The sequence below is a fragment of the Rhododendron vialii genome, chromosome 12a (genome assembly GCF_030253575.1).
Source record: "Rhododendron vialii isolate Sample 1 chromosome 12a, ASM3025357v1".
In the NCBI taxonomy this organism is placed as follows: domain Eukaryota; kingdom Viridiplantae; phylum Streptophyta; class Magnoliopsida; order Ericales; family Ericaceae; genus Rhododendron; species Rhododendron vialii.
The window spans coordinates 34,481,897-34,502,067 of NC_080568.1; the positions used below are offsets into that span (position 1 = coordinate 34,481,897).

Below are 20,171 nucleotides of genomic sequence, written 5' to 3' on the forward strand. Positions count from 1 at the left end.
TTTGGCTGAAATTATGGGCTATAACTATTGTGGCAAAATATTTGTTTTTTGTTTGGAATTGATTCACAGGATTCTTCCTGTCATGACCACTCTTTAATGGAGACGGATTCGAGTGTATGTGATTTGTCCTCGATGTAAACAAGAGGAGGAAACCATGGGACACGTGCTTTGCGTGCGAATTTTCAAAACCGCATTATGCAGTAAACTCAAGTGGAATCCTCCTCTTCTCGGCATTGTTTATTTTTGGATTGGTTTCCAGAATTGACGAATTGATGGCAGCTCTGGATGATAATGTCATAATTTCAGTCATATTCGTGATGTGGGTAATTTGGATCTAGTCGAAATTGAGCTTTATTTGAGAGGTGTTTGATCTCGGTGGAAGGGAGTCTTGCTCTGTTTCAAGAGATGGCTACCTGATTCCTTGAGCCCATGTAGGCGTTATGCAACTCATGGAATCTCCCAATTTCAGAATGGCAACATACATCGTCTACGCATACCAAATGTACAGAGGACCAGTTTTTCTTTCCCAAACCAAATAAATTTTGGTCAGATAATCATGGAAGGTGTCACAAAGGTGTTGTGATAACTGATGGAGCTTGAGATACAAAGGCTATGCATTCTGGTTTTGGATGGGTTCTAATGGAGGAGGAGGGGAGACCGGTGAAATCAACAAGGCAGAAGTACCCTCGCTTTTGCTGCCTTTCACGCCGAATGTCTAGCTTGCTTGGATGCGATGATTTGGTGTTTCGATCACAATTTTCGTCAGTTGCTACAAGTTGTAGTTCGGTGGTGGATGGAAGGAAGGCTATGGAATGGCATTAGCATTCGGTGATTCATTAATTATGTTGTTTGTTTGATGCTATTTCCTTTCGTAAGGTTAATTGTCTTGTAGTGCAACAAGCTCATGTAATAGCGGTAGGATAATATTTTTTTTTTTTTTTGTCAAAAGGTGAGAAGAATTTTATTCATCTGATAGGCAGAGCCTAAACATCAGAGATGCGAACCCCCCATGAGGTAAAATGGACGTCCACAAGCCGGACATGCCATTGGAAAGGGCCTTTTGAGCACAACAATGTGCAGCTCTATTACACTCACGTTTAACAAAACCAAAATCACATGAACTGAACGATTTCTTCAAGACTAAGTAATTTGGGGATTGCTCTAAAATGTCCTAAGGTGCATATTGAATCGGATGCGGAGGCGATTGTGCGGAAATGCAATGATGATCAAGACCCTCCTGAATGGCCAAAGCCTCCGCAATGATGATCAAGACCCTCCTGAATGGCCAAAGCCTCCGCAATGTTGGGCGAGTTGATCCCATTATGAATAGCCAGAAAAATATCAATAACCCGACCATCATCCCTACGAGCTACTGCCCTTGTGCCAATAGTACTTGAGTTCCTACAAACCATTGCATCGACGTTTATCTTCAGCAAATTCCTCTCTGATCACTACCATACCAAAGTTCCCATGAGAGAGGGACTCGAGGGGGGATGGGGGCCCTAATGTTCACGTCCTTAAATTCATAAAAAAAATTAAAAATTCTTAAAGAGATATAAGAGATCTCTAATCTCTCAATAAGAAACTTTAAAAAAAATAATTGTTGTATGGACATCTTGTTTGAAAAGAGGGTGATGACCTGCATAATCAAGTTGCGACTGGTAAACATTAAATTCTTAAAGACACCGATTACATAAGTTCTTATAGAAAAGAGGGATATGGTAATTAATATAACTGTTTAAAAAGGTTGTTATTTCATGGTGTTTAGCGAATTTTTTAAAGCTTTTCTTTAAAATATTAATATCAACGAGCGATACAAAAAGTATGAACCTAGATCGAAAAAAGTTCAAAGAATATAGAGAGATGGAATTAGGCTTTGGGGTTTGTTTTTGTGATGTTTGAAATTGTCCATAGGTAGGTAAAATGAGTTCGGTGACTACAAAAAGGTGATGCTAGGAGGCATATTGAAATAGAAGAACGTGCAACAAGGATAATCACGAATAAGTATGAACTAAAATTACTCCCTCTACAAACACACAATAATGAGAAAACTCTCAATTTTCATTAATCAATCATAAATCAACTCCTTAGCCCTAAGGCTTGCTACCTTATTTATACTAATAGAATTTCTAAACTTAGCCTTCTTAAAATCTAAAAAAGAAAATAAAGATAAGAAAATAAAATCAATCCTAATTTTTCTTGACCAAGAAACCTATACAAAATAGGAATATTAGATCAAATCAAACTAGAAAAACTAAATACTTATAAAAAAATCTTGACTAAAATATAACATTCCTACTAAAATGCTAAACTAAAAATAATAAATTAAGATTCCTATATTTCTAGAATAATCAAAATACGGCCTACATCAAAAGGGGTAGAGAAAATGAGGGTAAAAATGTGGGGTTTTTTTTTTCTTTCTGAAAAGATCGAAAATGTGGGTTTAAGTGCTACATAATTTCACAAAAATAAGTAGGTGTAATGTGATTTTGTTGAAGAGAGAGGAATGCAATATAATTTGAGTTAAATCCAGGGGTGCCAGTGAAATTTACCCTCAATGGAACGGACGCGAGTGTTTTGGATTCGATTCAATGAAAACAAACCCATCATTATAAACACAAAAGCTTCATTTCACGTCTCGATGAGACATTGATTCGTATCCGATTAAAATACATTTTAGTAATATTATTGATATTGATGATTTCCAGAGCATGAACGATTTCGATCTGTAAAATAAATTTTATATAATGTTCATATTTGATTAGCAATGTAGCATGACTGTGCTAAATAAACTTCGCAGCTCGAAATTGTGAAGTCTACTCGACCTCAACTCGCGCCTTCACATCGCGATTTTACTTTGGCGTATAAAGGCCTATCTTTTTCTTCGAGCTTCAACGCCACAGACTATCCGGCGGAGGGGAAATAATCCATGGCAATGAGCTTCCTCAAGCCCCACTGCACTCACCGCCTATCAATAACATCATCTTCTTCGATTCTTTATTCTCCATTTCCAAGCATTTCACCCACAAAATCCCTATTTGCAAATGGTTTGAGCTTCTCCACTCGTGTATCCAATCACTTCAGAGCCCAACCATCTCTTCTACCCAACAAAACCCTTTTCTTTTAAGGCTTTCTCTGATACAAACCCTTGGGTAGAACTCACACTTTAAAACCGGCTTACAAGATGAGGGTGCTCAAAGGCTTATATGTACATGGTCAATTACATACTTGGCCGATGTAGGACAATGGATCGTAACATACTACCACGCTCCGCAGCCGACGTCCACGGTGGCCCACTCTATCGACACTGACCCGATGGTAGCCCTTTCTCTTTTTTTGGCAGCTCCACCCACCTATCAGTATTCAATACTTATTTTAATCCAGCCTATAGGTCGCTCCCTCTAGGAGTCGAACTGCAAAGCCGCGCCCATATGAGCCCATACTCGCACAGGTGTGTCCGAGCCCATACTCGACGTGGTGGCTGGCTCTAATACCAATGATACAAAACTTGGGTAGAACTCACCATTGAAAACCGGCTTACAAGAGGAGGGTGCCCAAGGGCTTATATGGTCAATCTCATACTTGACCGATATGGGACAATGGATCGTAACATTCTCTTCTCAGATACTATCCACTTCTGCATCCAAACGTAAATCACACTCTCTTTTTCTGAATTTCTTTTTTCTTTTCTTAATTGCGTGTTTCAGGTTTAGTTTTGGTGAATTTCTCATTTGGGCATGTACTTTGCAAGTTTCTCTTCTTGTCTCCCATGTTTGAAGTAAGGATAAGTACAAGGTATGAGCAGTCCTTGTTCTGATTGTAAAACAGCAATTTACTATTGTGCCTATGTGCAAAGTTTGAACGAATTATAACCCGTACAGTCGCAGCAAAATCTTCCTCAACCCCTTCCCAACAATGCCTTGTACTTGGGTTTTGCGTCCTTAATAGTTTGATGTTGAACCCTTACTATGTAGTAAGTGATTTAATGGTTTTATACTTTATAGGGTACTGTTGCACGTAGGTTCGAATCAATAGGTTGAATCCAGGATAAATAAATCATCTCCCAAAGAAGTAGCTGCATCATCTGATGTCGCATTTTCATTAACAAGCTAAACAGCAGCTGAGTCATAGAGACAAACATGCAAACTACAAACCAGTGTTAGGTGTCCAACTCCAAGGCGATCTGCAAGCTCAAACTCCCTCGCAGCAAAGGGAACTTGGAGGAGAATATTTTGTTGGAGAAAACGTGGTGTCTTGGAGAAAAGAGGGCTCATGTGTCCTTAAAGTGTTCATATACTGCCGGAATGAGAAGCACCTAACATAGTGAGAGCTTAAATTCAAAATTGAAGCGGTACTTCAAATTTGACCTTAACCTTGAACAATTTTTTCTCATTTCACTGGAATTTTTGTGGACACGCTGTACAATTAAAAAAAAGCTACATATGATTCTAGGCAAAAGTTGCCTAGAGTAGAGTTCACTAGTAGTCCCATGTTAATCCAGATTGCACAAGTGTGCACTCCTCCTGTGTTCGAATTGCTCAATGACCCCTTGCTTGTCAAGTACAAAGGGGCCATGAATTAGGAGGAGAAATTAGGTTTGTGATTGAGAAGTATGGATCGGGCAGAGCGTATATTGTGGTATGTGATGTGGAAATCGACGAGTTAGGAGGCAAACCAATCAACAAATTTGCTGTAGTTGTCGATCATTCGAGAGCTTTGGAATTTTATGTAGGCATGCAATTAGAGCACTCCAACAAATGAATGTCAGGGAAATTCCCCAGAGATACATATTGGACCCATGGATGCTAGATGCAAAGGTTTCTTCATCGATTGAGGGCAAAGTTAGAGGGGATGAGAAGGATCCTAAGTTGGTAACATCCGCATGGTATAAGCATCTTTGTCCTAGAATGGTACACCTAGCAACTTTGTCATCGGAGGATGACGACGCATATGAGTTGGTGGATACAGCTATTGCTCATTTGTTCTCTAAAGTTGAAGCCAATGCGCTAGGCTGTAGCTCCGGCGCTTCTCCTGGTGGAGGCCCTATTGACATGGAACTGAGTTTGGGTGTTCCTAATTTAGGGCGAGCTAAGGGCTTCAAAAAGAGACAGGGCACATGCATGAGAAGAGTGGGTGGAACAGGAAGACTACAGCCTTGACATGAGAAGATTAGGAAGATGGCAAAAGTGTTGAACGATCTCGTCTTAGACGGTTAAAATATCTTTACAACTTGATTTCACATTGATTAGATTTTATTGTTTTCTCTTTTGTTCAGAAGCTATGTGTAGTGTAATTGCTTGTACTGATGTTTTTTGTGATTAGGATATTCAAACACCTTGTCAGCCGCCAGTGATGAAGTACACCGGGAATAACTTTGTCACACGACATTACTATTTTGCCTTTGTCTTCCCAAACATCATACTATCCATCCGCAATTGTTTCAGCCATTTAATGTCTGTGATTTCGTTGTTGTTATTAGAACGTTTGTCGTAGTGCTTGTGTCAAGTTTGATTTGTACTTTTACCCATAGAGGGTAAAATCGTCATGGATACAAACTAGTGGGGTTGAAAAGTAGACTCATCAAGCTTTTCAACGGTTCAAACCATGCACTAATTGGAGTTTGGGAGTGTATGTGGTGAACCTACGAAGTTTGGCTTTAGTGCAGTTACGAGGATGCGCCGGGGCACAATACAATGCGCCTGAGGCACATCACTGGATGCTTGGATGCGCCTGGGTTGCATCTAACTGCGCCTGAGGTGCATCATACACAAAGCCTGCTCTCCTCCTAATTTCTCACTCCTTGTCAAACATGCCTCCTCTCCTCTTCCTCCCTCCTCTCCACCGTCACCACGACTACCATCTAACCACCCAAACAAAGATCCAATCCACCAATTTTAGTTTTTCATATCACGACATAACCACCACCACCTCTTTATCACTACTATCACCGTTCTCATTTCACCACAATCACAATTGTTTCACCACATCTCCACCACTACCACCACCTCAAAGCCATCATTTCACCATCACTTGACTACCACCCCTCCACCTTATCACAATGCCCTTATTTCGTCTTCAATGCCATTAGTTTATCACCACAACTACCATACCTCCACCACCCCTACCCTACCACCCCCGCCACCTGTAGACACCCCATTCTGGACCGTCCAGATAACGCTATTTTTCGGTCTTTCATTTCCCCACTGATGATTATGGGCGAGAACAGTCTGAGGATGAGGGTGTGTTTGAGCGTCTCGAACCTCTTTCAAACCCACTTCAAACCCTTCAAACCAGAGCCAAACAGCCCCAGCAAAACCCAAACTGGCGTACGCCATTGTTCCCCTGGCGCACGCCAATTAACTGCCACGTGTTGGTCATCGGCCGTTGACTAAGTTTTTACTGGCGCACGCTGGTCCATATGTGGCGCACGCTAGTCAAGCCCAGTCAAATCAACTTTATTCAGCCACATGGACGAGACTTTGGTAGCCATCCTGACGTAGGCTACAGTTCCCCTGATGATTGTATTCTGTAGGGACGTTCCCCCTCTCTCCTACACACCGCATCACCTAGTCCCATGCATTTAATGCATGGGAGCCTCCTTTCCCAAACTCAACCAGCCCTTAACCCCAGCTGATCAGCCCCTGATCTCAGTCTCTCTCCTCTATAAATACCCCACTTGCATTCATTTGCAAGGGGTTAACCACATTAAAGAGTTGAACCTTTCTTCTTCTCTCCTCTCTTGTTCTTTATCTCTTTTCATCCATCCATTGAAAGAGAAAGGAGAGAAGCTCACTTCCATACATCCCACTGATATCCAGTCACTACCCAACCTCTATCTTCAACCTTCAAGCTCAATACCACCTTCAAACCTCAATACAAAAAGGTATACCACCTTTGTGGATCTTCCTATTTTCGACCCCTGAGGGGAACCAGCAAGGCCCAGGCTAGTAAGTAATACTAGTCCTGGCCTTAAACTGGTAAAATGCAACCATCGTGTGAGATGAGACATGGCGCACGCCAGTAAACGCATGCCGTACGCCAGTTATGGCAGTACGCGCACTACTGGCGCGAGTATCATTGATCATCATTTCTGTTAGTTTATATTTCTGTCAATCACCTTAGCAATGTAATAACCAGTTTACTGCTTTCTGCATATTTAGAGCTGCTTAGCTGTAGTAGTTAATGTTTACTCTTTATTTGTTCAAAAGGCCTCTGGGATCCTTCTGGTTATGTTCCAGAACCCAGATGATGCAAAGCCAAGCATTGGGTAAAGGGAAGTAACTGGCGTACGGTCATCTATGATTGGCGTACGGCAGTTTGTCCCAAGATCCAGTGGCTGGCCCTTACATCTTAGCTTTGTTTTGGCCTCTTTTCTATCCCCACTGATAAGCACCCGAGAATGTAATGTACGGTGCGCTAGTGTCTAGTTTTAGTTTAATTTAATGTCTAATTAGTTATTGTTAACGTTGTTTGCGTGCAGAGTGTTCCATTTCTGTTTTATAGGTGAATCACCAAACATGGGAGTTTTCGAGGCGTAAGGCATGTCATTGCCCGAGCAGAAACAGATTTGCCCGAGCAGAACTTGTCATTGCCCGAGCAGAAGCTGGATGGCCAAGGCAGAAGATGATTTGCCCGAGCAGAAGCATTTTTGGCCCAAGCAGAACCTGTCATTGCCCGAGCAGAAGCAGATTTGCCCGAGCAAGAGGAAGGTAGCCAAGGCAGAATTCTGAGCTATTGAGCTCAGCATCGATGGGATGCCATTTGTTACATCGATGCCGAGACCCTTAGTGGTCCAATTCCCTAACCAGTTCGGCATCGATGTCAAGTCTTACAGTCCATCGATGCCGAGCCCCATAGTAGAGCACTCTAAGGCCGTTGCCATCGATGCCGAGGGACTTAAGAGCGAATTTTCAGAGCATCTGGGGAATATTCCAGGCGCGGATCTTAGAAATATAAAAGCTTATGTCATAGTTTTGTACAAACAAGTAGATAGATTCAAGTAGCATATTTTCTAGATCTAGATTAGATTTCATTGCAATTCAAATTGTTCTTGAGTGTTCTTTATTTTTCAGTTTTGAATATTTCAATTTCTGCCTTTAGTTGTTAGTTTTTGATATTGTTGCTTTAATTAAAGTTGTTTATTTTCTCCCGATCTATCTTAATCTCTAATTTTCTTCTAGTCTTGTTATTTCATTATGTTAGCTAGATTTTTGCTTGCTTTTATCTCTCTAGATATGGGTGAGTAGTTTCAAGGGTTCGGTCATGGGGTGATTAGCACCTCATGGCTCGGGCGAAAATTGCATTTTGCACTCAATAAAGCTTTAAACTTTGATTTGAAAATTGATGTGGGGTTCGGGTTTGTTTGTTAAATCACCGAGGTGTTAACCTCTTTGATCATGTGTAGGTGGGAGCATCGCCTACCCACCACACATGATGCTTAGAGCTCTGTCGCTCTAGGTATTTACCAAATGAATTCAAGAGCTAGCTTGGTTCTCAAATCATTTTATCTTCCGATTTGAGAACTTTAATCAAGTATCTTAAATTGTGTAATTGGGTGAAGATTGTGATTTAGCTTGAGTCTTGAGTGTTAATAATTCCTAGACCTAGCCTATTTTTTCTCTAGTTAATTCGTTTTTAATTTAGCCTTTTATTTCCACCGTTTAAAGTAAAACAAAGTTGGCTGTCTAAAAGCCGAAAGCCCTTACTTGCATCTACAAATCCGATCAAGCCATATAATTATTCCCTTGGGTACGATCCCGGATTTCTGGTTTATTATGCTTCAACCGACGTGTTAAACCCTACGCTTGGCGTATTATTCCATGTTATCTTGGAGGACGAAGCATTTTTGGCGCCGTTGCCGGGGATTTCTTATTATGGCTTTCTTGGAGGTTCGACAAACCACTGTAAGTATCCCGCTTTCGTTTAGTAGTAGTATTTTAGTAGTTTGTATATTAGTAGTTCGTATTTAGTTTGGTGGATACCTCTAACCTAGTTCATCTAAACTTGAGGTGTAACGAAGCCAGGCTAAATATCGAATTTGTTTCTTCGTTAGTTTAGCATAATTAATTTAGTTAGTTAGTTTAAATTTAATTGCATTGCTTAGCCGAGGTGGTGGCATAACCCCTCACATATTCTGTTTGTTGAGTTGAGGTGGCGGGATGGCCCCTTCTGTTTGGTAGTTTGTTGGTAGTATTTGCTTGTGTATGCGTGTTTACCGAAGCCCAATTTCAAATCGGCTTCATCGTTCTTCGTCTCCGCCAAAAATCCGTAGCATTGCCAGGGCGTATCCTGCCCACTCTCCGCCTCGCAAATTAAATCGCAAAGGCCCAATGGCCGAAGAAGTTCCAGTTCGTACTCTACGTGATTATCTGAATCCAGAACGGGGTCCTCAAGTATCTCCTATCGTTATTCCGACTCCAACCGCTGGGAATACATTTGAATTCAAGGCTGAGTATCTTCGTATAATTCCAGAGTTTCGGGGCCGAGAATTAGAGGATCCGTATTTGCATAACTGGGAGTTCGAGAATATTCTACACTCTTTTGTTACAGTTCCGGGGCAACTTGATCAAGCTCGTCTGAAATTGTTCCCATTCACTCTCAAAGACAAGGCGAAACAATGGTTCAATTCTTTGAAGCCTCAATCTTTGCGCAACTGGGGAGAAGTTCAGGATGCTTTCACCACCAAGTTCTTTCTAGCCAGCAGAACAAAGTTACTTATCGATCAGATTCAATGTTTCAAGCAAAGGGATGGAGAGACTTACCACAAGTATTGGGAGCGATACAAGGACTTGCTTATGTCGGTTCCTCATCACAACCTTCCGTTGTATCTCAGAGTCAACTATTTCTACACAGGATGTTCACAAGATAGTAAACAGCTTCTGGATACTATCGGTGGAGGTGATTTTATTGGAAAGACACCGGAGGATGCTTGGGATTACTATGAGTCACTAGCTGAGAAGACCCAGTCTTGGCAATTTGCAGATCCGGGAGATAGAGCAATGTTCAATCAAGGTTCTACAGGTTCAGAAAAATTCTCTATTGCGGAGCATACAGCTTTTGAAACTCGTTTGGAGGAGATTGCTCGGAAACTTGACAAGTTGGAATTAAAGAGTGCTCAATCTTAAGAAGTGAAAGTAGTGCGCCAAGTGGAGGAAGTATGTGTTATTTGTGAGATTGTGGGCCATTCTACCGAAGCGTGCCCCAATATTCCTGCTCTTAAGAATGTGATCAATGGGATTGCTCCAGAAGAAGTACAAGCCGTGCACGTTTTGACCCTTATTCTCAATCTTACAATCCGGGGACAAGACAATATCCAGCTTTCCGTTGGAGTCAACCTATTGAAGGGGGTTCTTCTCAAGTTCCATCGCAAGCTCCTCAATTGCCTTGGAAGCAACCTCAGAATGCTTTCCGTTTCCCTCAAGCTCAAGGTCCGCCTGGTTTTGTTCCTTCTGCTCCATTCCCACATGCAAACCATTTCCAACAACAACCTGCTCAGTTCCATCAACAACCACCAAAGCGTTCTTGGGAAGATCAATTTAGTGCTCTCTTGCAAGGTCAAACAGCTATCAATGAGCAACAAACTCAAATGATGAATGATATCAGAAATCAGTTGGGCAAGTTGACAACTACGGTGGGTTTGTTACAACAAGAGAAAGGGAAGTTTCCTACTCAACCTCAACCTAATCCGCAACCGAATTCTAATCCAGCTTCTCAAGGTCTTCACTTTGCTAGCTCTTCGATGACTTTTCCCGAGCAAGCAAAGGCTATTATTTCTCTTCGGAGTGGCATGACAGTTGACAATCAAGTGGTGATGCCGCCGGAACCATCTTATTTGCCTTCTCCTATCGAATGTTCAATTCCAATCCTTGGGGAATCTCCTAAGGAAACAAGCAAGGAGACTCTTGAAGAAGAAGGAAAGAATAAGGGTAAGGCTAAGGAACAAAGTGTACCGGATCCTCGAGTTATTCCAACACCGGCACCATTTCCCAACCGTTTGAGAGCTTTGGCGAAACCAATTTTGAATGCGGAGTTGCATGAGTTATTCAATCAAGTGAAGATTAACATTCCTCTTATGGATGCAATTAAGCAAATTCCCTCATATGCCAAGTTTCTTAAGGATTTGTGTACTCGAAAGCGCAAGCTTAATGTTCAAAAGAAGATATTCCTTACTGAACAAGTGAGTTCTATCATTCAAACAAATATCGTGCCTAAGTATAAGGATCCGGGGAGCCCTACTATTGCTGTCACAATTGGAGGAAAGCGTATCGAACAAGCTTTGCTCGATCTTGGTGCAAGCGTTAATCTACTTCCGTACTCTGTTTATCAAGAGCTTGGTTTGAGAGAGATGAAGCCTACTCGTGTTACACTCCAATTAGCAGATCGAAGTGTTCGTGTACCAAGAGGAGTAGTGGAAGATGTTTTAGTCTAAGTTGATCAGTTTGTCTATCCGGTGGATTTTGTGATTCTCGATACAAATCCGACCGACTCTTCTGCTGCTTCTACTCCAGTTATTCTTGGGAGACCTTTTCTAGCCAAGGCGGATGCAGTTATCAATTGTCGAAATGGACTTCTTAATATGACCTTCGGTAATATGAAGATGGAGGTCAATGTTTTTAATGTGGGTAGTCAAATGGGGGATGACGAGAATATACATGAAGTGAGCCTTATCGATACTCTTGTAGAAGAGCACGTGGATAAGTTGCTTTTTAGTGATCCTTTGGAAGTTGCTCTTATAGCAGAAGAGGTCGAATTTCTTGAGTCTTCTGAAGTGAGTTATTTGAGTTCATTGCTTGGTAAGGAAGATGAAGTTTGTGCTATAAATTCTTGGACTCCAAAGTTTGAAGAGTTTGAGGAGCTACCACCAATTGAGAAGAAGGTTCTCCCATCTAGTGTTGAGCCACCGAAATTGGAGTTGAAGCCCCTACCTGATACTTTGAAGTACGTTTTTCTTGGAGACAACAAGACTTATCCTGTGGTTATTTCCTCTTCTCTTGGGAATCTCCAAGAGATGAAGTTGACCAATTCACTAAGGAGGCACATGAAAGCTATAGGATGGACAATTGCCGATATCAAAGGGATCGATGCTACTCTTTGTTCTCACCATATTGCTTTGGAGGATAATGTCAAGCCAACTCGCCAACCTCAACATCGCTTGAACCCTCTTATGAAGGATGTAGTTCTCACCATATTGCTTTGGAGGATAATGTCAAGCATGTTTCAGTCTTAGTGGCTTTGATGATCTTTGAATTGTGCCACTTTGGACCTACTCTTAATTAGCAAACAGTAATTACTTTTATTGTTGAAATCCACCATGTTATATTACTTGTAAAGCCCTCTTTATCCATATAGAATAGGTTTTTATCCGATTTAAAATCTGAGTGATGCGAGGTTTTCCCGAAATGATTTGTTTGTTGACCCATGGAGGGTATACTCATCATGTCATTTCACGTGGCAATAATTTTGGATCCAAATTAGTGGGGTTAGAAAGTGGACTTATCAAGCTTTTAAACGGTTCAAACCATGCACAAATCAGAGTTCGGAAGTGTACGTGGAGAATCTGCGAAGTTTGGCCTTGTGTGCAGTTACGATGATGCGCCCGGGCGCAACACAATGCGCCCGGGCGGGGCGCATGTAGGTGCGCCTGAGGCGCATTATACAACAATGTCACCTCTACTCTGTCTTACCCCTCATCCACCATGCCTCTTCTCCTCCATCTCACTCACTCCTCATCAACCACGACTTGTAGTCCTCCCCTTCCTGCTTCACCACCACAACCTTGCCACCCAAACCAAGATACAATCCATCTTTTAGAATTCTATCAGAATCCACTTGTAGTTGAGCATCTTCGACTATCCATTTTTATTGATCTGCAGGTAGTTTCACCGGGCACTATTAGTGCACCTATGTTTTCGATGAAAGGCCCTTCAATGGTCCAATCCATGTATCCTACCGTATTTCACCTGAAACATCAACAAAAGTTTGTAACTAACCAAGATTGTCGGTGTAGCTGGAGGCGGCAAAACCACTTTGACCAGAGAAGTGTATGATCAACGTTTGACATTGGAAACCTTTGAAATTCGTTGGCTGTCCAAACCAATTAAGTCTCCTTTGGTGTGCTGCTCGGATAGGTGTGAGACGAGTGAAGCCACTCCATGGCCCCAAAAGTCAACACATGCACTACATTAACCTAGAGAGCTTGGAAGGCTTTAGGCTTGTACCTAATTCGAAGGCAGTAATGTAGAGTGGGAAGATAATGATTTGCATGTACAAGGGGCCGATTCCGCTCACACAATATTTGACACAAAATTAATAGGAGTTTCAAACAAATAATTAGAGCCGTTCAATTTGTTTAAAACATGTTTTCAAGTCGTAATAATTGGAGCCGTTCAATTTATTATCTTTACAAATCTAAGAAAAGTGGGCTCAGGTGTCCTTAAAGTGTTCATATACTGCCGGAATGAGAAACACCTAACTTAGTGAGAGCTTGAATTCAAAATTGAAGCGGCACTTAAAATCTGACCTTAACCTTGAACAATTTTTACCCATTGCACTGGAATTCTTGTGGACACGCGGTACAATGAAAAAAAATGGCTACATATGACTCTAGGCAAAAGCTGACAGAAGCAGAGTTCACTAGTAGTCCCATGTTAATCCAGATTGCAAACGTGTGCACTCCTCCTGTGTTCGAATTGTTCCATGACCAGTTTGACGCTTCCCTTGCTTGTCAAGTACATAGGTGCTATGAATTAGGAGGAGATATTAGGTTGTGATTGAGAAGTATGGATCGGGCAGAGTATATTGTGGTATGTGATGTGGAAACCAACGGCTTAATTAGGAGGCACAACATATCAACAAATCTGTTGTAGTTGTCGATCGTTCGATAGCTTTGGCATTTTATGTAGTCATGAAATTGGAGCACTCCAACAAATGAATGTCATGGAAATTCCCCAGAGATATATATTGGACCGATGGAAGCTAGATGCAAAGGTTTCTTCATCGAGTGAGGACAAAGTTATAGGGGATGAGAACGATCCTAAGTAGGTAACATCCGCAGGGTATAAGCATCTTTGTCATCGAATGGTACACCTAGCAACTTTGTCATCGGAATATGACGCATATGAGTTGGTGTCATGTATAAAACTATTACTCATTTGTTCTCTAAAGTTGAAGCCAATTGCATGCGCTAGCCCGTTGCTTCGGCGTTTCTCCTGGTGGAGAATTCAATCACAGTAGTAAGTGAAGCTTTAACTCCTCTCCAATCTTAATTCTGTCAACAGCTAGCGATTGATTAATTATCTCACATCAACAGACCCATCGACAGCATGCCATGCATGCTAGAAGCTTTCCGTGACTTGTGTTGTCTTTCGATTTAGATCGATGGTTCGTAAAGCTGTTCTTTGAGCTAAATTTCCTGATGAATTTTGGGTTTCAGTAGTTCTCAGGATCAAATTTATATGCATGATTCACTTGGACAGTGCATGTGTGTCGCCGGGTAGAAGTAGAACTTTCTTTCTAGCCCCAAACTAATTAATTAAGGAACCCTTTGGCCATGTTCGTTTTGTGTTTTGAGAAAAGTTTGGGTCTAGAGACCCAAAACGAACATGGTTTTTGTGATTTATGTAATTATTGAAAAACTATTTCTAAGCTAGAGAAGAGGTCATTTGACACAAAGAAATTTGGCCCGCGGCATATTTGTAGTTCTTATGAACTATATAGAATACGAAAAAACCCAGATGAATGTATGAAGAAAGTACCTTAGGGGCATCAAATAATGTATCATGTATGCAAATTTTGATGAATAATAAATTTCTTGCATGTTTTCTCACACTATAATTGATAATTGATCTTTATGTCTTTATTCAAAAAGTTTACGTATTGAAAGAATTAAATGACAAAGGAGGAAAATCATGGAATTCTGGCAGTACTCCATATTTTGATAACCACACTTCAATATTTGTCTTTTTAGTGATCATATCATGTCCAATTTGCAATAATCGACACTTGCTGCCATCAAGTTTGGAGAGAGTATAAACCATCTTTCTTTCGCAAGAGATAAGATTCTCCACGGAACTTCTGTTCAAGCCATGTTGTACGGCCATCCATTAGCAACTTGACACCTCACCTAATAGGGACACGGAGGGAGTCTAAACCAAGAGATAGTATATTCTTCACGAAACTTCTGCTCAAACCATGTTGCACGACCATCCATTAGCAACTTGACACCTCACCTAATAGGGACAAAGACGGAGGGACCATAAACCATGGTAATATATTTTCTCACTCCTCTTTTCCATATCCATACTCCATTTTTGTCCTCCTCGTGAAACTTCCGTTCAAGCCATTTTGTACGGCCATCCATTAGCAACTTGACACCTCACCTAATAGGTCCAAACATGTGAGAAAAAGCCCAAACTTGCTTTCATCAAGATCAAATGACCACCCACCAAAACCAGGACATTCCCGCGCATAAAGCATTGTTGGGGCTTGTATTCTTCCAATTATTTACCCAGACAAAAATATTCGTATCCGTTTCTAAATCATCTACCTTTGAGAAACCATCAAGATTCTCACATGTGACAGGCCAAGCTCTTTTTTTTCGATCAATAGAAGAGGTCATTTACATCATATATAAAGTTCAAAGAAAAAACTCGGGGGAATGTCTTGGTTTTGGTGGTGGTCATTACAGTTGGCCATCATTATCGCGGAGTGGAAGTGTGGTGGTAGAGGTGGTGAAGTGATGGTGGTGTAGGTGGTCAAGTGATCATGGTGGTGGAAGAATTGTGTTACGGCAACATTGTTGGTGGCGGAAGGGTGGTAGTGCTCCCATGATCTTTTTAGTGGTCTGTATTCTACCAGTTTTTCATAAACTAAAACTTCATTTTTTTTATGGCTGGATTCTACTATCTTTTAGTACTTTAAAAACCCTCTTTATCGATATATAACAGGTCTTTATTCATTTTAAAATGAAGGTGATGCCAGCGTTAATTACAGAAACGATTTACTTTTCAACTCATTAAGGGTAAAATAGTCATATTATTTGGAATACCAACAATATTGGATCCAAACTACTTGGGTTAAAAATTAGACTCAACAAGCTTTCTATTGGTTTAAACTTTGTGAAAATCGAAGTTCGGAAGTGTTCGGGCGAAACCCGCAAAATTTGACAAATTTTTTATCTTCAATGCGCCTGAGGCGCATCTTATTGCGCCCGGGGCGCATGAAATGGCGCCTTGGTGCGGCGCCCTCAAACTTCATAATTTGTCAAACTTTTCAGTCTCTTTCCAGACACTCTCGAACTCCGATTTTCTCAAGATTTGAACCGTTAGAAAGCTTGTTAAGTCAAAATTTTAACCCAAGTAGTTTTGATCCAAAGGTATTTGTACCTAGAAACAAGTTATTTTTTATATTCAAAGCTTGTTTAGGGTTTCTGAATCAGTTAACCAACTAGGTGCGCGTAAGGCGCATTATACAACAATGTCACCTCTACTCCATCTTACCCACTCCTCATCAACCATGACTTGTCTCCTCATCCTCCCCGTCCTCCTTCACCACCACAACCTTGCCACCCAAACCAAGATACAATCCATTTTGTAGAATTCTATCAGAATCCTCTTGTAGTTAAGCATCTTCGACTATCCATTTTTATTGATCTGCAAGTAGTTTCACCGGGCACCATTAGTGCACCTATGTTTTCGATGAAAGGCCCTTCAATGATCCAATCCGTATATCCTACCGCATTTCTCCTGAAACATCAACAAAAGTTCTTAACTAACCAAGTTTGTCGGTGCCGCAGCTTGTATAAATCCGTTGTGCCATTTTAGTGCAAATTTGAATGTCAAACTTTCCAGTCTCTTTTCGGACACTCTCGAACTCCGATTTTTGAAAGGTTTGAACCGTTAGAAAGCTTGTTAAGTCAATTTTTTTAACCCAAGTGGTTTTGATCCAAAGTTATTTGTACCTAAAATGATGTGACTATTTTACCTTCAGTGAGTAAAAAAATAAATCATTCTGTAAAACGTTTGTATCTCCTTTATTTTAAACCAGACCGAAACCTATTTTATATTGATAAAGAGGGTATTCGACGTATTATAAGATGGTTGTATCAAACCATAAAAATAATAAATTTTAGTTTATAAAAAATTGATCGAAAGTAGACTAATTAAAAGATTGTCGGAGCAGCTGAGGCTAAAACACATTTTCACGCCTCTCAACTTTTTCTAAGTTGCATTCGATACTTCCATTCCAGCTCTAAGGTACACTTTTATTTCTTAAGAGTTCTAGAGAATTCAAAAGGGTTTCCACAATTCTTCGAAGCACATAAAAACTGCTTAATCATTGGGATAATCCTAAGAAGTACGCTTGACAGGGCTTATACATTTAAAACCCCAAATTTTGGTGTCCATACCACCACTGTTTTGCGGGCGTGACTCTTGGGAAAATGTTTTTGGAGTTCTATAAATAATAGATGACCATCCACATTGGTTTTAATGCATTTTAAATTCTCTCTTCTTTGTCTCCTTTATTTTATACGGGCAATTCAATTCATACTTGGCATCCACGTTTTCCACTGATAGTGTAACGTAGAGACAAATAGTAAGATTTGTGAGTTGTATCTTGCAATTGTATTCAGCCGTTAGAACTTATACGAAAGGAAACAAATATGGCTGTAGGACAGATGTCGTGCCTCTCATCCATCTCACAGACTATTTCTCCTACTCTACTTGTCTAAGTAGTATCTTTGATTATTTGAGTTCATGATTTTAGTGTTTCTTGCGATTTCTGATTGTTAGCGTTTTGTGATTATGGTGGAATAAATCCCCAACATTCTAAAGCCATTTGATTCCTTTATTAAGAAGAATCTTTGATACATATAACAAAAATGGAGAAATGGTTCTAAACGTATTCTGTGGCCTTGATGAAGCTCCAGTAGTATTACTTTGTTATGTATCTTGATATTTTGTGACATTAGGTTTAACCAATGGTAAAAAAAACAAAAAACAACCTCATTGAATTGAAATTCTCAAAAAGGACATGAATCAAAAACAACTAAGCCTAGACTAGCATTAAAGTTTGCTTTTGAGAGAGAGCGTATCCATTAGTTTCCCTTTTTTTTTTTTAATCTGCCAATCTTGCCTTCAAGGCTACAAAAAAGAGCTATCAAAGCTCAAAAGAGACAAAGCTGAACAAGGAGGATTAGCCTAGCCCTCCAGTCAAGAGGAAGCTTGCTCATCTTTGCCAAGGAGGCCACCTTATGAGCCACCCAATTCACCGATCTTCTAACCAAGTCGAAAGAAATCCCTTGCTCTTGAGCCAAATCTCCGATATCCATAATTATAGCTGCTACTTCCCATGGTGGAACTGATTCAGAAACGCTAAGCATAATCGTATGCTTGTTATCTGATTCTATCCCTGCTTGGTTGATCTCCATTGCTTTAACAAGTAAACACGCTTGCCTGATTGCCAAAGCCTCCCCCTTGAAAAACGTAAGGCAAACTTCACCTGCTTGGTTAATCCATCCACCAACTTCCCCTCATGGTTCCTCACCACTACCGCCACCATCACCGTAAATCCATATTTCTGCACAGCAACATCACGGTTGATTTTGAGAGAATTATAAAGTCTGGATCCTTCCACGAAGAGTTTTCAGGCCCTTCGCTAAGGTTAGCCATAGGGATAGAAGGAATCACCAAGAAATTAAGAAACTCCATATGGGTTGCCCATGCTCTGCCCATGGTTTCCGAAGGGTTTATAGTAACCCCCAAAAAATGAAATCATTCCGAGAGTTCCAAATATGCCAAGCAATCGTCAATCGAAGCAACTTGGCCAATCAACTCTTTACTATCAAGATGGAGAATGGAATTGGCCAAGACCAAGATCCTCCTTGATTCAATAGATTCAGAATTCAATTCCTAGTTCAATTCAACCTCGAAGGGCCAGGGAAGATGAAGTTATATGGGTTATTTCCCCTACTGGCCAATACAATACTAAGCAAGCACACTTGAGAGGCTCTTAGGCATAGAGGAGGGATAGTTCAACGGGCTTTAATAGTGTGGTTTTCCAGAAGTGTTTCAAGGTGGTCGTTCATTTTATAGTTAGCTTGCTTGAAGAGGTTAGCTACAAAGGAGAGACTTTATAGATGGGGGATGACGATTGATCCTAGTTGTGTGTCGTGCTCTCAAAGTGATGAAACATTGCAACACCTGTTCTTTGAATGTAGCTATTCCAGCAGCATTTGGAAGGTTATCCTTAATAGATTCCAGATTCAAAGAAATCCGGAGGTGTGGGATAGTGTGAAATTAAGTGGGCTATTGATCATTGAAGGGTACGAACTTCAGTTCTTTTTTGTTCAAGCTAGTCTTGGCGGCTGGGGTCTACCATCTATGGATGGAAAGGATTTCTCGAGTTTTTGCTGGTAGAAGCAGAAGGGCTGATGCAGTGCTGGCTTGTATTGAGGATAATGTCAAACTTCGTGTGTGTACTTGGGAGCATTTCCCCCACTCCCTTGAGGACCAAAGATTATGCAGTCTCTGGAATATTTCAAGCAAAGTCCTTGGTACTTAATTTTGTAGTTTTTTTGGTAGATTGTAGTGAGGAGTTTCCTTTGTAAAGATTTTGTACAATGGGTTAATCTCCCCATGTTTTTGTATTGGTTGGTATAAAATGTTTAACTTCCCAAATAAAATAAAATAAAACTCTTTACTATCCTTTATAGATTTCCCCAAGTCAATCACTTGGGATGTCCATTTAAGAGCAGGAGGCCCGTTTCCACGATCGAGATTCACATGGGAACCAAACCACACCGCTCTCACCCACAAACAATCAAAAAGCAAATGTTTAATCGATTCGGAAGCTCCATTACAAACTAAGCCAAAGCCGACCGCCCACAACCTCTTCTAAAAAGATTTTCTTTTGTTGCCAGGATTTTTTTACACACCTTTGATCATAACTTCTCAAGTAATGACAAACAATAAAAAGCAAATGAAATAATGGATGGTGAATATTTCCTGAATCCTATAGCACATGAATTGCATGCATGTAGTCCATCAATTTCCACATTTGGGTTGTGGATTACACTATCTCATGCTAAAAACAGAATAGGAATCGCATGAAGAAGAAATGAACAACAATAGAGGCAACAATGAGCTGTTCAAATTCTTTTTTTAGTTATGCAT

The 20,171-nt window shown here is 40.6% G+C and overlaps 2 protein-coding genes across 2 annotated transcripts in view; both read left to right on the forward strand.

Annotated features, from left to right (window-relative positions):
- LOC131310744 (putative late blight resistance protein homolog R1B-17) overlaps positions 1-20,171 on the forward strand; it is a 90,258-nt gene that overhangs the window by 52,589 nt on the left and 17,498 nt on the right. The window lies entirely within an intron of this gene.
- LOC131310762 (uncharacterized) lies at positions 4,221-5,159 on the forward strand. Its single transcript, XM_058337957.1, has 2 exons — positions 4,221-4,867; positions 4,907-5,159. The coding sequence occupies exons 1-2, from the start codon at positions 4,758-4,760 to the stop codon at positions 5,157-5,159; spliced, it is 363 nt and encodes a 120-aa protein (XP_058193940.1). The 5' UTR covers positions 4,221-4,757.

Bases quoted from the DNA above. Each gene is read 5' to 3' on its own strand.
- LOC131310762 (XM_058337957.1), top strand. From the start codon at position 4,758: ATGAATGTCAGGGAAATTCCCCAGAGATACATATTGGACCCATGGATG. The intron at 4,868-4,906 runs GTTGGTAACATC...TCTTTGTCCTAG, and splicing joins GGGGATGAGAAGGATCCTAA to AATGGTACACCTAGCAACTT.